Consider the following 20648-nt stretch of genomic DNA (forward strand, 5'->3'; position numbering starts at 1 on the left):
GTGGAGATGGTCTCACCTGTGCTCAGCAGACCTGTCAGAGCACCAGGACAGCCTGAGCTCAGCTCTCCCTCTGAAAATGGCCTGTAGGCAGCAGCTATCTGAAGTGAGTGACACTCACACGCAGCTGTGAATAGGACCAGTCCCGGGGGTATGGGGGGCAGGAAAGGTTAATGGAGGGGAGGAAGAGGAGAGGGGGTTCACCTGGATGGTATTACCTTTGGTTGAAGGGAGTTTTGGGTCCTTTTGTTAACTAGACTGAGAAATCTGAGAGACGGCTTTCTCCTCCTGTTAACATGCTGAGGTTATTGTATTCAAGCGCTTTGAGGGGAATCCCAAAAAAACCCGTAATGAGTTGAATTATCTCTCGTACTGGAAGCTGGCATAGTAATTATCCTGCACTGGTTTAGCATGGAAGCAGAGTTATTGGGGTCAGCCAGGCTGGATGTACGGTGGGGCGGCGGCTTAATAAGGAGCCGGCGCTCAAAACAGCTCACAGACTGTCTGTGCCCTGTTCTGTGTGTGGCTGCCCACCTTGCCTGAAACACGACACCAGCACACGCACATGCACACACACACACACACACACACACACACACACACACACACACACACACACACACAGACATACACCAACTGACATTGCACCAGTCTTAACATGGTGTCAGTCTGCCATTCAGCCAGTATGTGAGCTGTGAAGAATGAGGCCACAGGTGCTGTGTGTTACGGCTTGAGCTCCGCTAACACATCAGACTTATGCTGCACAAAAAAGCTTTAAGCCTCAACCACAAGAAGTCAGCAGTGTGTTAGCAGAAGTCAGGTTTTTGCCACCGAGGGTTTATCCTGCACTGCACTGTAGCTGTGGCTGTCTGGAACCTGTTATTTACTGGATCTGAGGTGTAGCTAAGTGTATAAGTTTATGGTCAGTGTAAATCAAAAATTCCTCCTGTTGAATGGAGGCCTCTCTGATTTCCCTTTACACAGTCTGAAGTTGAGTTATCAGTGCTTGATCAGCTGTTTTGGCCACTCACAGCTGCTCCTATTTTGTCTCTAGCCGTCATTGGTATCCCTTGGTACGTCCTCTCTCTCTCTCTCTCTCTCTCTCTCTCTCTCTCTATCAGCAGCAGCTGTTGTAGCCTTGTTGTCACTCCCACTGGCACCTTATGGAAGTTAGAGGAGTCGGGGGCATGAAGGGAAATGGAGGGAGAAGAACGAGCCACCTGTGACTTCCTCCCTCTGGTCATGCATGGCAGCAAGGTTTAATCTTCTCCACTATTGATTCCTCAGGCCAAATAATTGCATTGCGATGGTGTTCAGCAGCCCCTCTCCTGCTGTGACGAGAATAGAAGGATGACCTGATGATGCATCAACATCATAGCATGTGTGTGTGTGTGTGTGTGTGTGTGTGTCTCCATCTAGGGCTGTTTTTTATAGGCCATGTCTGGGAGGAGGGCAGCTGTGGGGCGATGATTGGCACCCTGCTCTTTGCTTCCTCTCTTCTCACTTCCTGTCAACGAACCAATACCACTGCAGCTGAGTGACTGCCGATCCAATCAGGATTTTATGGCCAATTAAACAAGCATGCTGTCAAGCCCTTTTTCATGTAAATGTCCTACGAGATCTCTGGTCACTCCTTATTGTAAGTACAACAGAGAGCGCACAAAGGAAGGAGTGGTGGGGCGTTGTGATAGAGATTTAAAAATAGGCCTTTTTAGTCATCATGGGAGTGACCAAGCATTTATATCAACAAGATTCTCAGTGATATTCCCTCCTGTTTCTCTGAAACAGAGGCTGAGCACTGATCGATGGCTTGACGCCACAGGAGGCTGCTCAACTCTTTCTGCTCCGAGTGACATCAACAGATCAATTAGAGACACACACACCCCACTCTCCTCCTCCTCAAACACATGCTGGATTCATACATACCTCAGCAAGTCAAGGTCAAAGATACGGGCTTCTGTATGTTCATTTAGTCTGTCTATATGTGTGATTGATGGGAAATGGACATGTACTGTGTGTGTGTGTGTGTGTGTGTCTGTCATCTCCAGCTTACATATCCCATTAATCCCAATAACAAGGGTAGTGTAGAAGAACACAAACACAGACAAGCAGGGTCCTCTGTCATTAAGTCAGCTTCTTGTGTAGTTACTGCAGGAAAAGGGCAGAAAAGAAAAACCCTCGCCCTCTGCTGCTGGATCTCAGCTCAGTGCCATGTCACCATAACTACATGTTTTTATTAAAGCTGCAGCCTGGATTGCATGTGCACACAAATGAACACACATCTCACTAGTGTTTAAAAAAGCAAGCACCTCTCTTTATTCTTACCATATGTGTTTGCTTATGGTATGTGCTGGTAATGTTAAAAAGATGATGTTCCCGGGCACTCCTTTCAGCCAGGCTGGTATTTGTAGCAGCGTGTAATTCTCCCCAGCTGCAGCTCTCACACTGAGCAGGTAGAAGAGAGAGATCTGCTGCAGCTGCAGTGACAAGCTATCAGCTCTCAGAGAAGATTGAGTAAAATAAAAGAGGTTTAAGCCGGCATTACGTAGCACTTGGTGGCAGCTTCTGCAGGAATTAGCCACTGAGTTTGACAGAAACAGACAAGGCGGAGGGTGCTGCATGGGTATTTCCCAGGCTGCATGTGGCATTTATCAAACTGCAGCCAATGCGCTGGTAATCCAACACTGGTGAAGTCTGAGCGGACGGGTTTCTTCGAGAATTAGTGGTGATCAGAAATGTGAGGAATGCAGAAATGTTTGGGGCGCCACATAAAGGGGAATCCATGAGGTTGAAATGTGATGTCTCGGTTTCAGTAAGACGCACTGGTTGGCTTCAGTGTCCAACTCAAACAAAGGTTCTGTGTCGCACCCTCCACAGGCAGTCCCATTAATCATTAGAGTAAGAGACAAAGCTGCCATGCCCATCGATACTGCACTCATGGTAGAAAACGCAGCACAGTGCACTGGACACCACTGACCGGTTAGTAATGACTGAGAGGAAGATGGTGTCTTTCTTCTCCCCTGTGTTCGAGTGTTTCTTTTATTTTTGCAAACTATTTTCAGTCAGCAAGATCAAGACAATAACATCTTATCCAGTCTTTGGAGTAATGATTTCTGATTTTCTCTTGCTCGTATTTCATCTGAATTTCATGGTGAGCAGACTCAGACTGGTACTCTGCTCCATATGGATACATACCGACCTTTATGAGGCCCAGAACTCCAGTAAACAGCATTACATTTAGTGTTGTGTTAAATATAATACACAGGGGACAGTGCAAACCTCCAGGCTGTATTCTGTTAAACTAATACATACTTCTGAGTCTCCACAGCCACAATTCAGAAGTAAACTTACCACTCCATTACAGTCTCTGTATTACTGTCATTCCAAATCTGCATTATACTGATTAACTATAACATGAAATACTTGATAATCTTATGTTGCAGAGTTGCAACATAAAGATTTCAGAACTCTATGCACTGGCACACCTAATAAAAGATTCCAACAATAGTGTTTTTCCTCCCAGTGTTCACACTGTTATTTAATGGTTCCAGTGTCTCTTCCTGGAAGCCATCAGGATGTTATTTCTCATGAAGCATCGGTGCACGTGTCTCAGTGGAAAGTTTCAGGTGCATTCCTGTGTGTGCGTAAATGAAAGATCAGCTTGAATCAGGTCACCTGTGGTTTCTGTGGAGACATTAGGCTCTGATACCGCAACTACCTGAAATTCTTTTATTGTGAAAGATTCATCCTGTTAAGAAAGAGTTGGAAGTGAATGTGCTTCTGCTGTAGAGAGGTGTGTCGGCCCGAAGCTCACGGCAAACACACAGCAGCGGCAGTCCGATATCGTGGGCAGATTAATTAATTTGGTCTTTGATCATGTGTCTGTAACTGAAATCTTTTTTGTAGTGGACTGTATAATATTCCTTTTCTAGAGAGTGTTACATCTGGTCAGAGTATCTGACATATTCAGTGTGTGATGACATCTGTGACAGTGGTATGCAGGGTTGGGTTACCTGTTGTATTCCCATAACAATTCCAGTGCCCTCCTAACCTTAACGGTAACGATAAGATGATATTTACATGACAGATGTATCATCATTCAAATGAGTTCACTGCAACATCATGGTGACGCACAGAGATGGGTAATATTATCAAGAGCAGCTAAATAAAATGTACTATCTAATCAGTAAGATAGTAAAGATCATAGCCCAGACTTGAGGCATCCCTCAGACTGAGACAATATAAGAGTTACAAAGCTGTTTTTACTGACTAACAGACATTACTCATCCATACTGTGCTCTTCATCTTCATACAAACACCCAGCAAGCAGATAAGGGCAGATGCACAAAGGTGGAGGAGAGTCAACAGACACTGAAGATGGTAAATGTATTTATGGAAGTGTAGTGGGTGCAGCGTGGTACACAGTGATGACATTAACACCTAGACACCTTGTCCACAGTGAACAGGTCAAAGTGACACTCGGCAGTGCTGTAAATGGCACCAAATGACAACGCCCAGCCTGCAGACATGTGCAGACCTGCACATAGGACATGCTTCTCCTGTTCCTCTAATTCTGTCTCTCGCAGCTGACGGACAGTGGAATTCCTCAAGCTGATGTCCCCTGGTTAGACTGTCAGGTTTCACAGCTGCAAGGATGATGGCGCCTTCAGCTACTGTGGGAAATACCCACATCACAAACCTAAAAAGAAAAGTAGGAATTGCCAGAGATCTGAATCGATAAGATCTGACTTTTAGTGGTTAGAGACAACAGTAACGATGTAGTTTATCACTCTATGATATTGGTTTGCATCTCATGTAGGTGACAAGTACAGTTGGACGTTTTAATTTTTAATAACCTAAAGAATGAAACAAAATCACTGAAAGAGTTCCACTTTATTTCACCTCTGTAGCACAAAGCAGCTCTATGCCTCTCAAATTGATTGCTTTTTGTGATGATTTCCAACTGGGAGCACTTGAATCTGTGACAAAACCACATTCACTTCAAAACTGATCTCAGAGGTAGGAGCTTATAGGGAGCACTTGAAAGCAGCAGAATAGTTTCTGTGCACATCTGCATTGAGTGGAGATTAAGTCGTACTCTATTTTTGTGCCTCTCAGCACCTTCAGTTCCACTTTTTCAATCTAAATCACTGTCTATTCACCGTTAAGAGAAATTTGAATTATCCCATATACAACCATAAAAGTGTCTCAATGTCTTTCTGTTGAAAAAAAAAAAAGGTTCAAATGGGCTGCTGAGCGTTTGGTATCCCACAGCCGGATGCTGAGCCTCACAGGTGCTCTCTTCAGGGGAAACTAGTGTTTCATAGGGTAATGTATCCTTACAGGCTCAATGAATAACAATCACACACACACACATACACACACTCAACATACGTGCGTTTGCATCTCCTCCCGATGCTCTATTCACAGTGGCATTGAATCACAGGGGGTGAGTCATCCCGAGGGTATTGTTCTGCTGGCCAATCAAAGCGAGGACTGGATGTCCGGTGTTTCTAGTCTCCGTCTGTGTGGCATGTGAAGGAGAAGAGTGTGTCTGTCTGTGTACGTGTGTGTGTGTGCTAAGGGGGGTCTGCCCATGGGAGTGCAGCTTCACTCCATTGTATTCTGTTTCTGAGTTTAATTCAGTGTCATTTGTTTCTACCCAACAACAAGCTCCTGAGAAGCTCCACTGCACCAGTATCTGCACAGTTTAGGGTAACTCAAGTTATTTTTACTGTAATAGTTATTATGCAGAGATGTGGTGAAAAAAACATGTTGAATTTTACATCAGACTGCCCAAACTGAACCCTTAAGAACAGGCATAATTAGACCAATTTAACCATTTATTACAGCATCATTTTTTAAACATGAAAGGCTTTGGTACCAATTAACCATCAGACATAGTTCACAAGGTGTTATGTGATTCATAAGGTTCCACTAATGGTGAAAGATAATAAATGATGATGGTGCTGATAATAAATGAAGATAAATGAGCTCATTGGGACTCACTGACCTTTACCAGACATTTATGACTGTAGAATGAATCGCTTGTGGTTAATTGAAAAACCTTTATTAGCAAAAAGTCAAGAACTTAACAATAAGACAGTTTCAAATATCCGTAAACTATGAGTACATGTAATTAATCCTGGAGAACACAACAACCCTGCTGTCAAACAATGTACCAGCACATTAGCTTACTGATGACACTTTTATACTGCGGCCCATCCACATGAGAAAGATGTAATCAGCAGAGAAATACAGTGTGATTCACCTGTGTCTTAACCCTAGACAGTAGATAAAGATGGACATAGCCTCCATGACGTCACCCATGGGTTTCTGAAGAGCGGTTTTGAAGCTCAGAGTGGGCTGCTCCGCTGTTGCCATCTTGGCAGTACCTGACTCCGTCTAACTAATCCACCAATGGACAAAGAGTTGGGGTTTGTGTGGAGACATGTTTGGTGCATGCTCATACTCAAAGCGACACACGCCCTTAATTACACATAATTTTAAGCCTTAATAAGATTTAAATTGATGAATTATATAAAAATTCAGCTAACCCCTTGTTAGCTTCATTTTTGTCGCTTGGTCTAAACATCACAATAACAACACAGTGATGCAACACTTAAATACCTGGCTCCAGTCTCCCCAGTACACCTGTTACTATGTCTGTTTCTCACACAGCCATTGTCTTCTTGTGGAATGTCCTAAGACTGAGGTAATTGGTGTAATTTACTCTTTGAGAGACTGTGAGAAATATGCACAGCATCTGATTTGGAATTTAAAGAAGGCGACATCAGAGCGTGTTTGACACTCCTTCCTGAGGCACATATTAGACTGATATTAGAATTCATTGTATTCTTTGTGGAAAAGATTTGAGCTCAGTCATCGGGCTGCTGTAATGTATTCTGTCAGAAGTACACGGAGTTCAAGAGACTGAAATAGATAAGAAGGAATAATGATTAATTCATCTGCTCTATAGAGGGTTCAAAATACAAAACCACAACTACTAGACTGGACTCAAAGTTCCTGCAGTCAGATGAGGCAGTGTTAATAAATGACCTTAATGGTTCAAACAACTCAGTGAGGTTACAGTGAAGTGCCTCCGTATTTACTACACAGCTTTGAGCATACGCAAGAATTTAGAGATAAACAATGATTTTAAAAGAAAGGAATCTGTGTTTGTTAAGCTAATAGAGGAGAATATGTTACATAAGACTAATGATAAAGGCAGGATGTCAGGCAGAGCTGATACTGATGGGGCTTGTTAAAGTGTTTTCCTATGGTTGAGTCGCTTCCTTCAGAGATACGTGGCTTTGCAATACCGTCATTGTCATTGATAGCCATTATAATTACACACCAACAGTAAATACTGTAATTAGCAGAAAGAAGTCATTGCTTCAGGAAATATATCCTGTTTTTCTACTTCTCTGCAACATAGAAAAGTTGCTCTTTCAGTACATTTATTATGTTCTGCTCTGTGTGTCAATAACTGTGTGAAGATATAAACAGAGGTGTCAGTACTGAAGGTTAATTTTGCTTCTACACGCTCCTGAAAATGGAGCTTGAGTGATTTGTTCTAACTTGTTCTTTAGGTTGGTCACAGTCTGGAGAAGTAGTCAAAGCTGACCATTGTCTTATAAATGAGGTTATGAAAACTTTTCCTCCCCTTCGGCCTGCAGTGTAAACACCCACAGACGACGTCTGTGGTGCACTCCGGACCTCAGCTCCTCGCCGCTGGAACTTTCCTGCTGCGTATTTGTTACATGTGCACTTTATTTATTACAGATTTCCATCTTTGGTGATTTGCCAGGGCTGATGGCACTGCGCAGATCACACAAACATGTGGACTTGTGGTGTTCCACTATATAAACAAGAATAAACAAAGAAACAATAGTGGTTAACGCAGGAATGTGACTTGGGAGGACAGGCAACATTTTATGTAAATTTCATGTTAAGGAGCTGTTTACTGTCAGTCACACCTTTCCAGGTACCTGTGCAACGTCAGAGTCTTTTCAGGCAGCAAAATTAGACATGTCCTCTGCAGAATGAGTTATGAATAATTGAGCTTTTCCTATTAAGACTTGTACTTCTCACAGCCTGCACTGAGAGTTTTGGGTGTGACCTAGCATCTGTGAAGACTTATTCTGAGCCATGGTTTGTTTGTCCTTCCTGTAATGTCTTGAAATAGGCTGAACACATTTATTTCGTTGTCAATAAGTCCATTCTCACTCAGTTCGCTGCACACAGAAGATTCAGTATTCTGCATTAAACAAACTGAACATGCAACAGAACGTGATGTATTCTCGTGGATGAGGTTTGGTTTATTTTTAAAGTACACCGGATCTCTCAAAATGAGTGATACTAGAGGGAGGAAAGCTTTGTTTCCAAGTATGACAGATGTCTTTATTTGGGCCCTTGTAGATTTGCAGCCCTCAGTCAGGACTGACAGGAGAACAGTGGGGTAGTTTTATAGGCAGTGTTTGTAGTGACAGGACATTTCCTGGGAGCAGATGAGCCTCCACAAATTTTACTTGTGATATCAGTGAGAATCCATTCTCAGTGACAGCATGTGTTTTATATAATGCAGATTATCCCAATGCCATGTTTGTGCAGTCTTGTAATAAATGCAGTGTAATGTTGGATTAATTACAGTTAATGAAGGATTCCTCTTGATGTTTGTAGAAAGAAAACAACCAGTGTCTCTTTTATGAATCTTGTATTCAATGTTGTCTCTCATTTTCTTTATAGTGACATGTTTTATGGACAGTCTCGTATTTTCAAAGGTTTAGAGCCTGGCAGGGATGTCAGCGTCGACTGATTAGACAAAAAATGTGAAGAAAGAAAATGTAGCAGCATTGAAACACACCCTGATTCTGTGGAAAGGTGTCCACATTTTTGCTTAAATAAACACCCTGACCACAATCCCCAATGCTTTCAGTCACATAAAAGGAAAGGAGTGATGCAGCTGATGTGTGACAGTAATTCATCGTCATGTTACTTCATTAGAATTCAAAGCTTCTTGAGAAAATGTTTATCTGTGGTGCTGCACACTTGCTCTGTTGGGTCACTCTGTTGGTTCTAAATATCCTGTGTGTCTGTGTGTTTTTATGAGATTAACACTAAAAATAGTGACATAGACATTTGGGTTGTTTGTCTTATCTCCTTCTCCCTAGTGCAGTTTCTTCTTCTATGCTCATATTGAAGTTAAACTCACACCATCTCAAATGTAAACCCAAATATATACATCAGGCTCCTTTCCCAGGGTTAATAAGCAGCAATAAATGTGAATGAGCCGTAAAAAAAAAAGGCACAGCTTATCAACAAATCACAAAATAGCTTGAAACGAGACACGTGGTGAGATGGTGATGTGTGGTCCTGCTAATGACTGAAAATAAGCCAGTTAATGATGTGAGGATATTTACTGTATTTTTGACAAACTGCTATACAGTGAGAGTGACGATCTGTGGCCCCCGGCGTTTAAAACCAAGGTGGACCAGCTGGTGGTGAGTGATTGCGGACCTCGACTTTATCTTATCACCAGTTTGCACCGTAGAACACCCTGCTCTAGTGTGTGTGTGTGTGTGTGTGTGTGCGTGCATGTGTGTGTGTACGTGGGTTCCTCCAGCAGTGCTGTGGCTACAGGGTGACTTGGCAAAGCTCTTTAGAGGGCTGGACCTGCACAGAACAGTCATCAGAGTCATTTAGCATTACACAATAAACCTGCAGCACTTAAGCCACATAAATGCTGGTGACGGAGGCTGCAGACAGGGGCACAAGGGGGGAGAGGCAGGCAACAAGAGGAGCAGTAGTGAGACTGAGAGACTCATTATCTGTAACAAACCACTAAAGTAATTCCAGCACCAGTGAAAACCCAAACCGTAACTTATTCATTCATTAATAAAAATGGAAATTAGATTAAAATTAGATTGTAAATTACATTTTCACATCACTTTATCAAAAGGGATTTTTTTCCCCTAAAAATGACACAGTGAGTTCACAGCAGAAGAAACTTGCCTGAGTGTGTCTCATAAAATAAAGAAAAAAACAGAAATTAAGTTGAGTTTTGATTTTAAACCACAGTTTTGATTTTATTTAGATTAATATATCTCTGTAATAAAACATAATTTCACAGGGAGATTAATCTTTACTAAAGAAAAGCTACTAACAATAACTGGAATTTTTGTGACATAAATATTTTTGTGGTGGCAAATACATTTGTATCGGTCAGGTCAGGTTAATTAGCCAGTGGTGATGGCACTGAGTATTAGAATTTATTGAATAAGATAAAGGACTCACTGGCATCACATGATGCACTATATTTCCATAACCAATGTGTTTACGCTGTACAGAATAGCTGTTTGCAGCTATGTAAGACTGATTTCTCTTAATTTGAAATTCTCTCTTGGAAAGTTGGTTGGCCTCAAAACTGTGGAGCACTCTCCCTTTAGATACCAGAGAAGCCAGCTCACTAAATATTTTTTTTATTCAAATATATTCTTTGCTTTGCACTCATGCACTGCTGCACTTCTTTTAAAATGGTGTATTTTACTTGATTTTATGTGTTCTGTGTGTTCTATCATTTAAATTTATTTTTATTTTATTATTGTTGTGGTTCAGTGGGTTTTAGTTTTCATCTGATATAATTACAGCATCCGATCCCTGTTTTTATCTTCATTCCATGTCATTCTATTTAAATACCTGCAACAAAGTTATATAAAGTTATTATTTTTACACTATTGCTAGGTAACGCTTCCCCAAAACAGGGTTATGAAATGACTTCTTTTTTCTTTTGTCATGCCATAATATCACATGTTCAAAACTACACTTGCTATAATCTGATTACTGTCCCTTATCCTGTTGGCTGGCCTCAGCAGCTTTGGGACTCTGATGCCTCTGTCTTATATAACACACCCATCCTCTCTTTCCTCTCTCATCTCCTTTCCTCTCTTCCTCCTCTGTATGTTTATGCTGATGATGTGTCAAAACACTCCAGCCTGCCTCCCTAGCTCCCTGTCAAGAGTCACATCTCTGCCCTTTCTCCTCTGCAAAGACACAAAACTCAGTTTGAGAGCATTAAAAATTCAGGTCTGTTTGGGTTGGTCTTCCTCATTAATATTGACTAAAAGCACTGAGAACAGTACCGAGCTGTCCAGTCAGCAGTGGGACAATTAGGGGAACACGTTTTAAAGCACTTGTGCTCCTTTCACTGGGACATAAATTCAGATGTCAGAAATTAAGATGGAGGAATTATTCATGGCCACAGCCGCCACAGTCCTCTCCCTCGAATAGAGAGGGAGAGAATCAGTGCTGCTGTGTGATGTACTGCTGTTAATTGTCTAGCATCAGTTTAATTGTCAGTTTAATTCCAGCAATACTACACTAAGCCCTGACCTTTTTTTCTCCACCACCTTTTTGATTCATTTTCTATATAACAAACCAACTCTATATAATCCTATCTTACCCACGTTTTTCTCTCTGTTAATTTTGAGGGGTACTATTTTGCTTTTCCTTGTTTTCTGTCATACATAATGTTACAAAGTACATAGTAACCATGACCAGTTTCAAATAACGAGGTAAATGTATGTAAAAGTAATCCCTGTGAGTCAAAAGCTCAGGCGTCAGTCTGCTCTGAGCACTTGGTTTCCAACATTTTTTCTACTTCTGACAGCTCGTCATGGCTTCGTTCAAACGGTCATCTGCTCCAAGCTCGGTTCTTTCTCCCACAACAGTCTACATGAGTAATGCTATCGGCATTTAATGTGCTCCAGCATACAAATAACTGACGGTGCAGGTTTACTGTACAGTCGTTTGGTGGTGACAGCAGAATAACTTTTCTTCAAGTAACGATAGCTATGGTATTTTCTGACAGCGGACATTTTCCACTTTACAAAAACTTTTTTTTTTCCTCCAATCTCTGATGCTGAAGATGTTTGTGTTGTCCACTGTCATATTCTGAATCAGATTCAAGCTCAAACATGAACGGATTGGATTTGAGAAGTTGCCATTTCCAATCACTTATGTCACCATAGACTGTAAATACAGATGGACGTAGCCTCAGTGACATCACCTACAGGCTTCTTAAGGGCGGTTTTAATTCTCAGAGTTGGCTGCTCTGCTATTACCATCTTGGCTGTGCCTGACTCCGCCTACTCCCCGACTAATTGAAAAATGGGTAAAGAGGTGGGACGTGTGTTGAGACTTCAGTGCATGCTGGTTTGTGGCAAGCATACGCTCGCCTGTCACTCAAAGCGTCCACACCTGCAATTATGCAGAACTTAATAAAATTTAAACAGCTAAATTATATCAAAATATACCCCCTTTGCTATTAAGGGAGAAATACAGACCAAAACCTTTTTTGTTACCAGGCTGCAAACATGTTTATTTCTGCCGTAAATTTGGACATTTTAACATGAGAGTCTATGGGTATTGACTCACTTTGGAACCAGCCTCAAGTGGACTTTCAAAGAACTGCAGTTTTAGCACCTCTCTGTCGGCCTGATTTTTCAGTCCTGGAGATTGCCGCTTGTATGTCACTTAGTTTTACAGTTTGGCTTCAGAAGAGGATGGGGCGGAGTCCACAAGTGCTAGCTGGCTTCGGTGCATAGGGAGGGGGCCTTTACAAGCCCAGAGCTAATATTGCCTGTTTGAGTTAGAGGCTCAAATGAGGGGTTACATAACAGGCAGTATGACATAAATAAGGATTTTCTTGAACTGTGAAAACTACTCTTGTGGAGTCCCAAAATAAAAACATAGAGCTGGAAATGAGCATAATAGGTCCTCTTTAATCTCTGCTGTATTGGAAATACTGCAAACTGTACTTCAGCTTTTCTTACAGTCCTCTCAACTGAAGGGCAGTACATTTGTACAGCTCCTCACCGTCTCTCTCCACAAACTGAATCCTGTGACAGAAACATCACCTTTCTCTGTGACATTACCCGGTGCTGTATCGTCTGTGTGTGATACTCTTTTGCCAGGTTTCTTGTAGCAAGCAGGTGAAGTATTATGGAATGGTAATTGGCTGGAGTTGAATAGAGGTGTCCTCTGGCAGTCCTTCAATGAGTCTCTGTCTGACTGGTATCACACAGTTGGTCTGGACAGGTCTTGACTCAATAAGTGGAGCAGTGAGCTGAAATACTTGGCTTAATTCAGTCGTAATTCAAGGGTTTTTACAGCAAAGTGCAACAAAGTAATGAGACTGTAAATATGACAAATGATAAATATATGTCTGCATCAGTAAGAGTCATTTCCTGTCACTTTACACAAAGTAACAATTTCTGCTTTATCTTTTCCCTCCGCAGTCTTCATCTGCAGCTTCATGGTAGCAGCTCCCATCTTCGGTTACCTGGGCGACCGCTTCAACAGAAAGGTCATCCTGAGCTGTGGCATTTTTTTCTGGTCCATTGTTACTCTGTCGAGCTCCTTCATCAGCAAAGAGGTACGACATCGGACACAGTCTAGATAGAAACACTGGAAGAATTGCAGCACAAGAGCTTCAATGTTATTTTATTAGGCTTCTGTGCCTGTGACACGGCCTTCACTGAGCTAATCATTCTGTTATGATGTGGATATGCTTGATGTTAAGGGTAGCAAAATGCGATGACACGCTGGTTAAGTCAGACACCCTCTTAGCCTGTGTAGACATTCTTTAAACCTCCCTCCATCTCTTTTTCTCTCTCTCTCACTGGCTACTATCGACTAATGAAGGCCCATGCCTCAGAGTTGTCTCAGTTACAATGCCTTAGAAGATAAGACTGTCATTCCTCTGCCCCTAGACAAGTGGATTTAGATTTGATATCTCTAAAAGCCTCTGTGTGCTGGGCGGCGTAGGACGCATTAAACAATAACATCATTCTCGGGGGTGATGATGTGGGGGAGGGGTATCCCGCTGAGAGCAGCCATCACATTACTGTAAAAGGCTCTATACATGTGCATATATATATGTGGGGGGGGGGGGGGGGTATAGACAGACCCAGTCTTGATGTACAGTTGTAATAAAAGTCTAAAACAAACTGACAATTGGAGGTTGACCGGCAGGCATATGTGGCATTAAAAGCTATGTTAGTTAAATTTATGCAGCACATGGCATGTCTGCTGAGCAGCGCTGCACTGAGCAGCCTGTTTGCTGCTGAAGCTTCAGCCCAGAGCTGTGCAAGGGAATGACAGCTCAGAGATGTTGATGGTCTCAGGACGGCATCCTTTGACTTGAATGCCCTATAGACTCGTGTGCTTAGAGACAAGATGGCAGCCACAGGAAATACATTCAGGCCGCTTATGGCCAAAATGAAATTAAGGGCCTCTTCCTCCCTGACAAATGAGACAAAGGCCAATGAGTTTTGATGAGGAGATGGAGAGAAGGCCTGATTCCATCCTCTAGACATGTTCCTGGATGTGCCAATCAAATGGGACAAGAGAAGATGGCGCTTATGTAACAGCACTACGGCACATTAGAGATGAGAGACATGACATGTAATGAAATGGTAATGACCACTTACAACTGTGTCCTATCATTATGCATTTAACACTCTGGGGCATTTTGGAAAGATCTGCAGCAGATACAGAATTCAGATCTTACATAAGAGAAATTTGCCACTGACATAAAGTTATACTGCATACTTTTTTCTGCACAACAGATTATCGTCATTAAATGATAACTTGTAGGTCAATTGAAATTTGAAACACATTAGTGGCTGCCTGCAGCTCAGTGCTCGTGACTGTGAGTCAAAAAGCTGAACATCTTGCAGTGGTAAAGCCTACGCCTCTTTGATAACATGCATGATATTATCCTTTATCTTGAAGATAATCCCTATTGATAATTGTATCCAATGGAAAGCATGAGTTATTTCATTTCTTATCTCATGAATATAAAGGGCGTAATAAGGATAATGACCACTGAACTAATATTGTTGTAACAAGGCTTGGCTGCTGCAAGGACTGATGATCTCTTTTGCCAGTCAGCTGTTATAATGTTATTAAGTTATTGTTGGTTGGGGGCTCCTTGTGTGACCTAGACTAAATATTTGTCTATTAAACCATTAATAATATATTTCCTTTGAATTTAGTAACTGTTACAGTCCTCTCTGGTGACCTGAGAAAAAATGATTTCTCCTCTATCCACATGCAGACTGACAGAATTCAGCTTTGGTTAATGGGTCCATTTAACAAAGAGGCAAAGTGGATCATAAATTATAGCACTTCATTAGAAAGCCCCCCTTAAATCCACTGAAGAAACTGAATGTTTTGAAAAATTTTGGTAAAAACCTTTGGCAAAAATAACATATTCAGTGTGCAGAATGCTACATTAGTGTCAAACCCTCTTGGTCCTTTTAGACAGACATCACAGTTTTCTCTGCATTAAGGGAGACTATGTGCTGTAAAATGCACAAAAGAACACACATCAGCTTGCTGACATTGTCATTCTGAGCAAGTTAGCATGCTGATGTTAGCATTGAACTCTGTGCCTGTGCAGTGTGACTGACCTGCTGTTTGAGGTTGAAGTAGAGTTTCTTAAACCTCCTTAATCTCTTTTATCTCTTTATAGTCTTCGATCTGCTTTTACAGTTTCTAAATCTGATTTTGATGGAGCTTCACTGCCTTACTGCTTAGAGCTTTCTTTTTTTTTCAGCTACTAGCATTTCTGTCCCAAGTGGTGATAACAGTCTGCTGACCACACACACAAAACGAGCTAGCAACATGATCCCAGTAAATGGCAGAAACACAGAGATATAACGTAGTGAAAGCTCATTTGGGATCAATCGTAAACCCAGTGGTTTATATATATTTCAAACCAGAGGCTTAAAAAAAACAGGCAACAGTAAACACATACTGAAAGTAATATGTAGGTGACAGTTTTGGGATGCGTCCCTTGAGTGTTGTCCTACAGTGAGGTGTGTATGTGTGTGTGTGTGTGTGTGTGTGTGTGTGTGTGTGTGTGTGTGTGTGTGTGTGTGTGTGTGTGTGAGTGTGCGCGCAGTCTCCACAGGATGTTTGATGGCTGTGTGTATGACCTCATGACATGTTGTCCCATCCACCAGCATGAGGCCTGGAGTGACGGCTGAGAGCTCAGGTCACCTCTGGGGTCACCGTCTTAGCTCTGCCTCTGCTACCTACACCACCTTCATTAATCTCTTTGCACAGCTGACAAACCCTACAGAGAGTAACCTTATCACACTCACACACACCACAGTCTCACACTATGAAAGCCCACAATGTGCTCAGACATGTTTAAGGTTGTAAAGTTAACAAGGAAGAAAATTCTGCGCCATCAAACAATGTTGCAACATTAATTGGAATAGCACTCCAATGTCAAACAACATACACCAGACTTCAGAGAAAAATAATTCAAATTCATAATAAACGATCTGGATCTGCCCCAAAATGTAATTGGTCCTTCCCTAGCCCATGCCTCATCTCACTACCAAGTTGAGTGCAAATTGGTTCAGTACCTTCAGCGTAATCCTGCTGACAAATAAATTCTACATCCACCTAATTTAACTAATGGGACTGTCCATAGTATAGTGGCTGGTATTTGCAATTTGCATCATTCCAGTGTGTGGCGAAACCACGTCCTTGCAGTTTCAAAAGCAGACGTAGTAGTCCATATCCAGTGAGTTGTGGTTGCCATGGAAACAGTTAACAATCCAGCTGCCTACACAGGTGCCCCTGCGAGTGTGCATCCTCCTGTAAAAGCCTTTTAAGTATTCATCTTTTTATTTATCAGTTTAACACATGCAATAGAAGATAATGCGCCATGGTAATTTAACATGACTAAACAAGATCTTCCATGCTGACCTGATGCTATTTCACACTTCCATGACCTGAAATTTTTCTTGGTTGATCAAGATAACCTTCATCTTGATAACCTTTGTGTTCAGGTGCAACAACCTCTTAACATTTAAGGGCTGTTCAAGCTCAGTGTGACAGCTTGTATATTCATGTACTGTGTGCTGAAGCAGTATAATCATAGGAATAAACTTGTGACAGTCTTTGCTTCTCATTAATGAAGAACCACATATTTGCAGTGTTGTATGTCACGTGTCCAGCTCTGATTATCTGGTAGATAGAAGACGCGTGGCAGCAGCACCGTAAGTCAGTAAACTACTGAGCTGAAATGTTATAATTGTAATGTCACATGTGCTTTGGTCTGATTTAGATATTCACAGACCTGCTACTACTAAGTATTGTGAGGGTTAAAAGTAGAGTTGAGCTGTTTTTTACCCACTGGAAATTATTTATAATGAAAAAGACTTTTTCTGAACATGACAAGTGGCGTTTGGATTTACACTCTGCTCTCACAGAAAGTTTCCCTGCAGAGTCTGATAATAGAATTCATATTTCTTTGCCTCTGTCTCTTTCATCTCCCTCTCCGCAGTACTACTGGCTGTTTGTGCTCTCCAGGGGACTGGTGGGCATCGGTGAGTCCAGCTACTCCTCCATCTCTCCCACCATCATAGGAGACCTGTTCACCAATAACAGCCGCACCATGATGCTGTCTGTCTTCTACCTGGCCATCCCCCTGGGAAGGTAAGTGATAGACAGGTCCTGTACTCTTGAAATAGACCCTGGGAAACAACAAGATAATATGAGGTGTTCTGTGAGATGTTTGTGCATATGCATATGGAAATATAGCTATTAAATCTGTTAATCACTTAATCCACTCCAGTCTGCTCAAATATTACATATTACACTACTACAAGCAGTAGTGTAGATCATTGAAATTACCCTCACATAGTGAAGGTCAGGCTCAGCCCTATCTGGCTCTTTTTTTCCAGCAGCAGTCACACAAAGAGCTCAGTCCCCTCTGCAAAAAGAAAAGCAGAACTCACAATCGGCTGTGTGAAGCTTAAAGAAGGGTGGGAGGCTTTTTGGAGATGTGGCGTAGGGATGTGGGAACAGGAGGTATTATTAAGCTTAAATCTCCAGCCTTTTCAGTTCATTCAATCAGAAAAAGGGCCACAGGGAGAAAACAAACAAAGCCAAGTAATAAAAGATGAATGTGCCGGTGGATGCGGCGCAGGAGCCACTTGAGGTTTATTGTTATATACAGTGCTTAACAGAATGTGCCTGAGCAGCCGTATGCTGCGCTGCTTTCCAGCTCCTGCACACAGACACACACAAGGAGACGCTAAGGAAAGGAGAAATGTGCTGCAGTCTCTCCAGCGCTGTAAACATCATCATTATATCAGATTTATGTGATTATAACATGTCACTTAAATATGTTGTTGCAGAGTACAATACAGTGATGGGTGGTTATATAAGTTATGTAGTGTACTCATCAAGTGTGTTTATTTGGACACAGATGAACAAAGGAAAGGCAAACTGCCCTCTCAGTGGTTGTGTTATGAGCTCCCAAAATGTTTCGGTCACACTAAACTGCCCAGCAACACGGACAATAGAAGGTGAAAGAGTGGGCCTCAGTAAAGTGCAGTCAAACATCCTATCCACTCTCCCACTTGTTTGTCTTTACTGAGGTTGTTATGACCATTTCCAGGAAATGACCTCAGGAATTAGACCAGATTCACGGGAAATAGATTCCCCTGCTCTCGTTTTTTTTTTTTTTTTTTTTACTTCACAGTTTTCGAACTTGGCCCCACAGACGCCGGTGTTTGATGTGAGCATATTTTTCATGCTCAAGTTTTATTGTTGGTGTTGAACTTTCCAAACACTCTCTGGGTGGACTCTGATAAGATTAGCTGTTAGTCACTCACTGGAAATATCATATGCTGTCTGAGCCTGTTTATACTGCGGTGTTATTTTTGGAGAACTAATCATGGAAGCGTGGACTATTTCCCTCATCGCTGTGTAGGTTCATGTGTGTGTAAAACCAGTTAAACGTGTTTTGGCCCGTTAGTGGTCAGTGCTGATAAGAGCTCAGTCTGAAGTCCCATCAGTTACATTGATCATCAATCTAGTGCTCCAGTCTGCTTTTCTAATGGAAAGCAGATCCTGCATCTCCTGGCCAGAGGCTCTGCACAGGCAGAAAAGCAGGTTCAAAGAGCTCAGAGAAATCAGCAAGTCTGATTGACTTTTACTGATTAATTACAGTGAAGAGGCTGAACAAGCTGTTGGAAGAAGCTACAGTGTGACAAATTAAAGGCAAAATAGACAAAGTGTTTTAAGGTGTTGGGTGCAGCTTCAGTACCACTTGGCATTGAGTCTCTAAATCTATAGAACTGTATTGGAGGGATGAACAACATCTGTCCAAAAGATATTCCCTTGTTTGAGGCGAGACCAAGATATTTCAGACTAGCACCTGGTGTTAGGGGGACCGTCTTAATTTTGCTCTTATTTAGTCATATGTAACTTAAGCTTATTTTTAGCCCAAAAAGTTTTCTTGGTAATAATCAGCGACTCCTGCTGACCAGTGGCACCGAATGACAAAACAGAGCAGAACAGGCTTCACAATTTGTGATGTGCAAACGACATTCTGAAGCAATAATATGGAAGGGAAAGAGTTTTAGAGCACACACTCACCTGTTGCAAATATACAACAGTGAGGACATCTTTCATTTGCTATAGGAAACTATCCTGAGCCTGACTGACAAGGTAGACTGATGATAGTCAAGGAGTAGACAGTTTTGTGATGAATTCAAGTCATAGTTTCTGTGATTTGATGTTGGTAGTGGGGAGTTTCGTCACTCAAAATCACCCATTGCTCACAAATAAATAAATAAATAAAGAAATAAATCCTTCGTGTTCAGTAGTGTTGAGATCTGGTTACTGGCATACCATCTAATTCACATGATTTTCATACTGAAACCATTCAGTGAACTCTGTATGGAAGGTAGCCTGGAAAATAGGGCCATTCTCAGAATTGGCTTTACTGGAGGCCATAGCAATCACTGACAATGAATAACCAGCTCTTTATTTACTAATGCGTTAGTCTTTTGAAGATAATGTGCACATACCTAGCTGTCAGTTTAAGCACCTCTGTCACTCATACCTTCAGTTTACTATTTAAATCCTCTTTGTCCTTTAAATGCCGATGCTATCTAGGCTTATCACAACATAAAGGGCCCTTTATCTTATCTGATCTGATCTAGCAACATTTCCCTCACAGCATTTGACTGCTATTTCCTTTTGTGACACAAAACACACCCTTTCATGCAGTTAAAATGCTGTGAAATTGAATTACACTGTGACAACACACAGCCTTCGGCCGGACAGCCATGTTGGTACTGCGCTCTGTTGACTCATGGGCTGTAACTTTGCACCTGCATTTTGTGGCTACATGCACAAATCACATGTCCACAAATAGACCAACTAGCCAAGCTGCTACTGGTGCTTTGATCAGTAACACTGTCATAAGCTCTCCATGTCAAGTACCCAAACACTCAGCACAGCTTTAATCAGACTACAAACAGGATGTGTGCGATGTAGGCGTAAGCTTAAGTGATGGAAACGGCGGCTTAATCAGGACACTGACTCATATACTTCATATATAACCTGGTACAGACTAATATATATGATTTTGTGTTGTTAATGCAGAGTCTTTGTGTTTCTCTGCAGCGGGTTGGGTTACATCCTGGGCTCCAGCGCCAAGGAAGCTGCAGGAGACTGGCACTGGGCACTGCGGGTAAGAGCATCATCATCACCATCATCCTCCAGCACCATACATACACACCCAAACATGCACACAAAGATAGATGAAGAGC

At 41.9% G+C, this 20648-nt stretch overlaps 1 protein-coding gene across 3 annotated transcripts in view; it reads left to right on the top strand.

The window, feature by feature from the left end:
• The window catches only part of spns2 (SPNS lysolipid transporter 2, sphingosine-1-phosphate), a 64582-nt gene that overhangs the window by 22173 nt on the left and 21761 nt on the right, over positions 1 to 20648 (top strand). For all 3 annotated transcript variants that reach the window (XM_071460443.1, XM_071460442.1, XM_071460444.1), the window contains exons 3-5: positions 13296 to 13432; positions 17366 to 17517; positions 20503 to 20569. In XM_071460443.1, the coding sequence (XP_071316544.1) occupies positions 13296 to 13432; positions 17366 to 17517; positions 20503 to 20569 (356 nt within the window). The remainder of the gene's footprint in view (positions 1 to 13295; positions 13433 to 17365; positions 17518 to 20502; positions 20570 to 20648) is intronic.

The sequence above is a fragment of the Trachinotus anak genome, unplaced genomic scaffold (assembly GCF_046630095.1).
Source record: "Trachinotus anak isolate AG129_WGS33_773 ecotype Australia unplaced genomic scaffold, CSIRO_AGI_Tana_v1 ptg000024l, whole genome shotgun sequence".
In the NCBI taxonomy this organism is placed as follows: domain Eukaryota; kingdom Metazoa; phylum Chordata; class Actinopteri; order Carangiformes; family Carangidae; genus Trachinotus; species Trachinotus anak.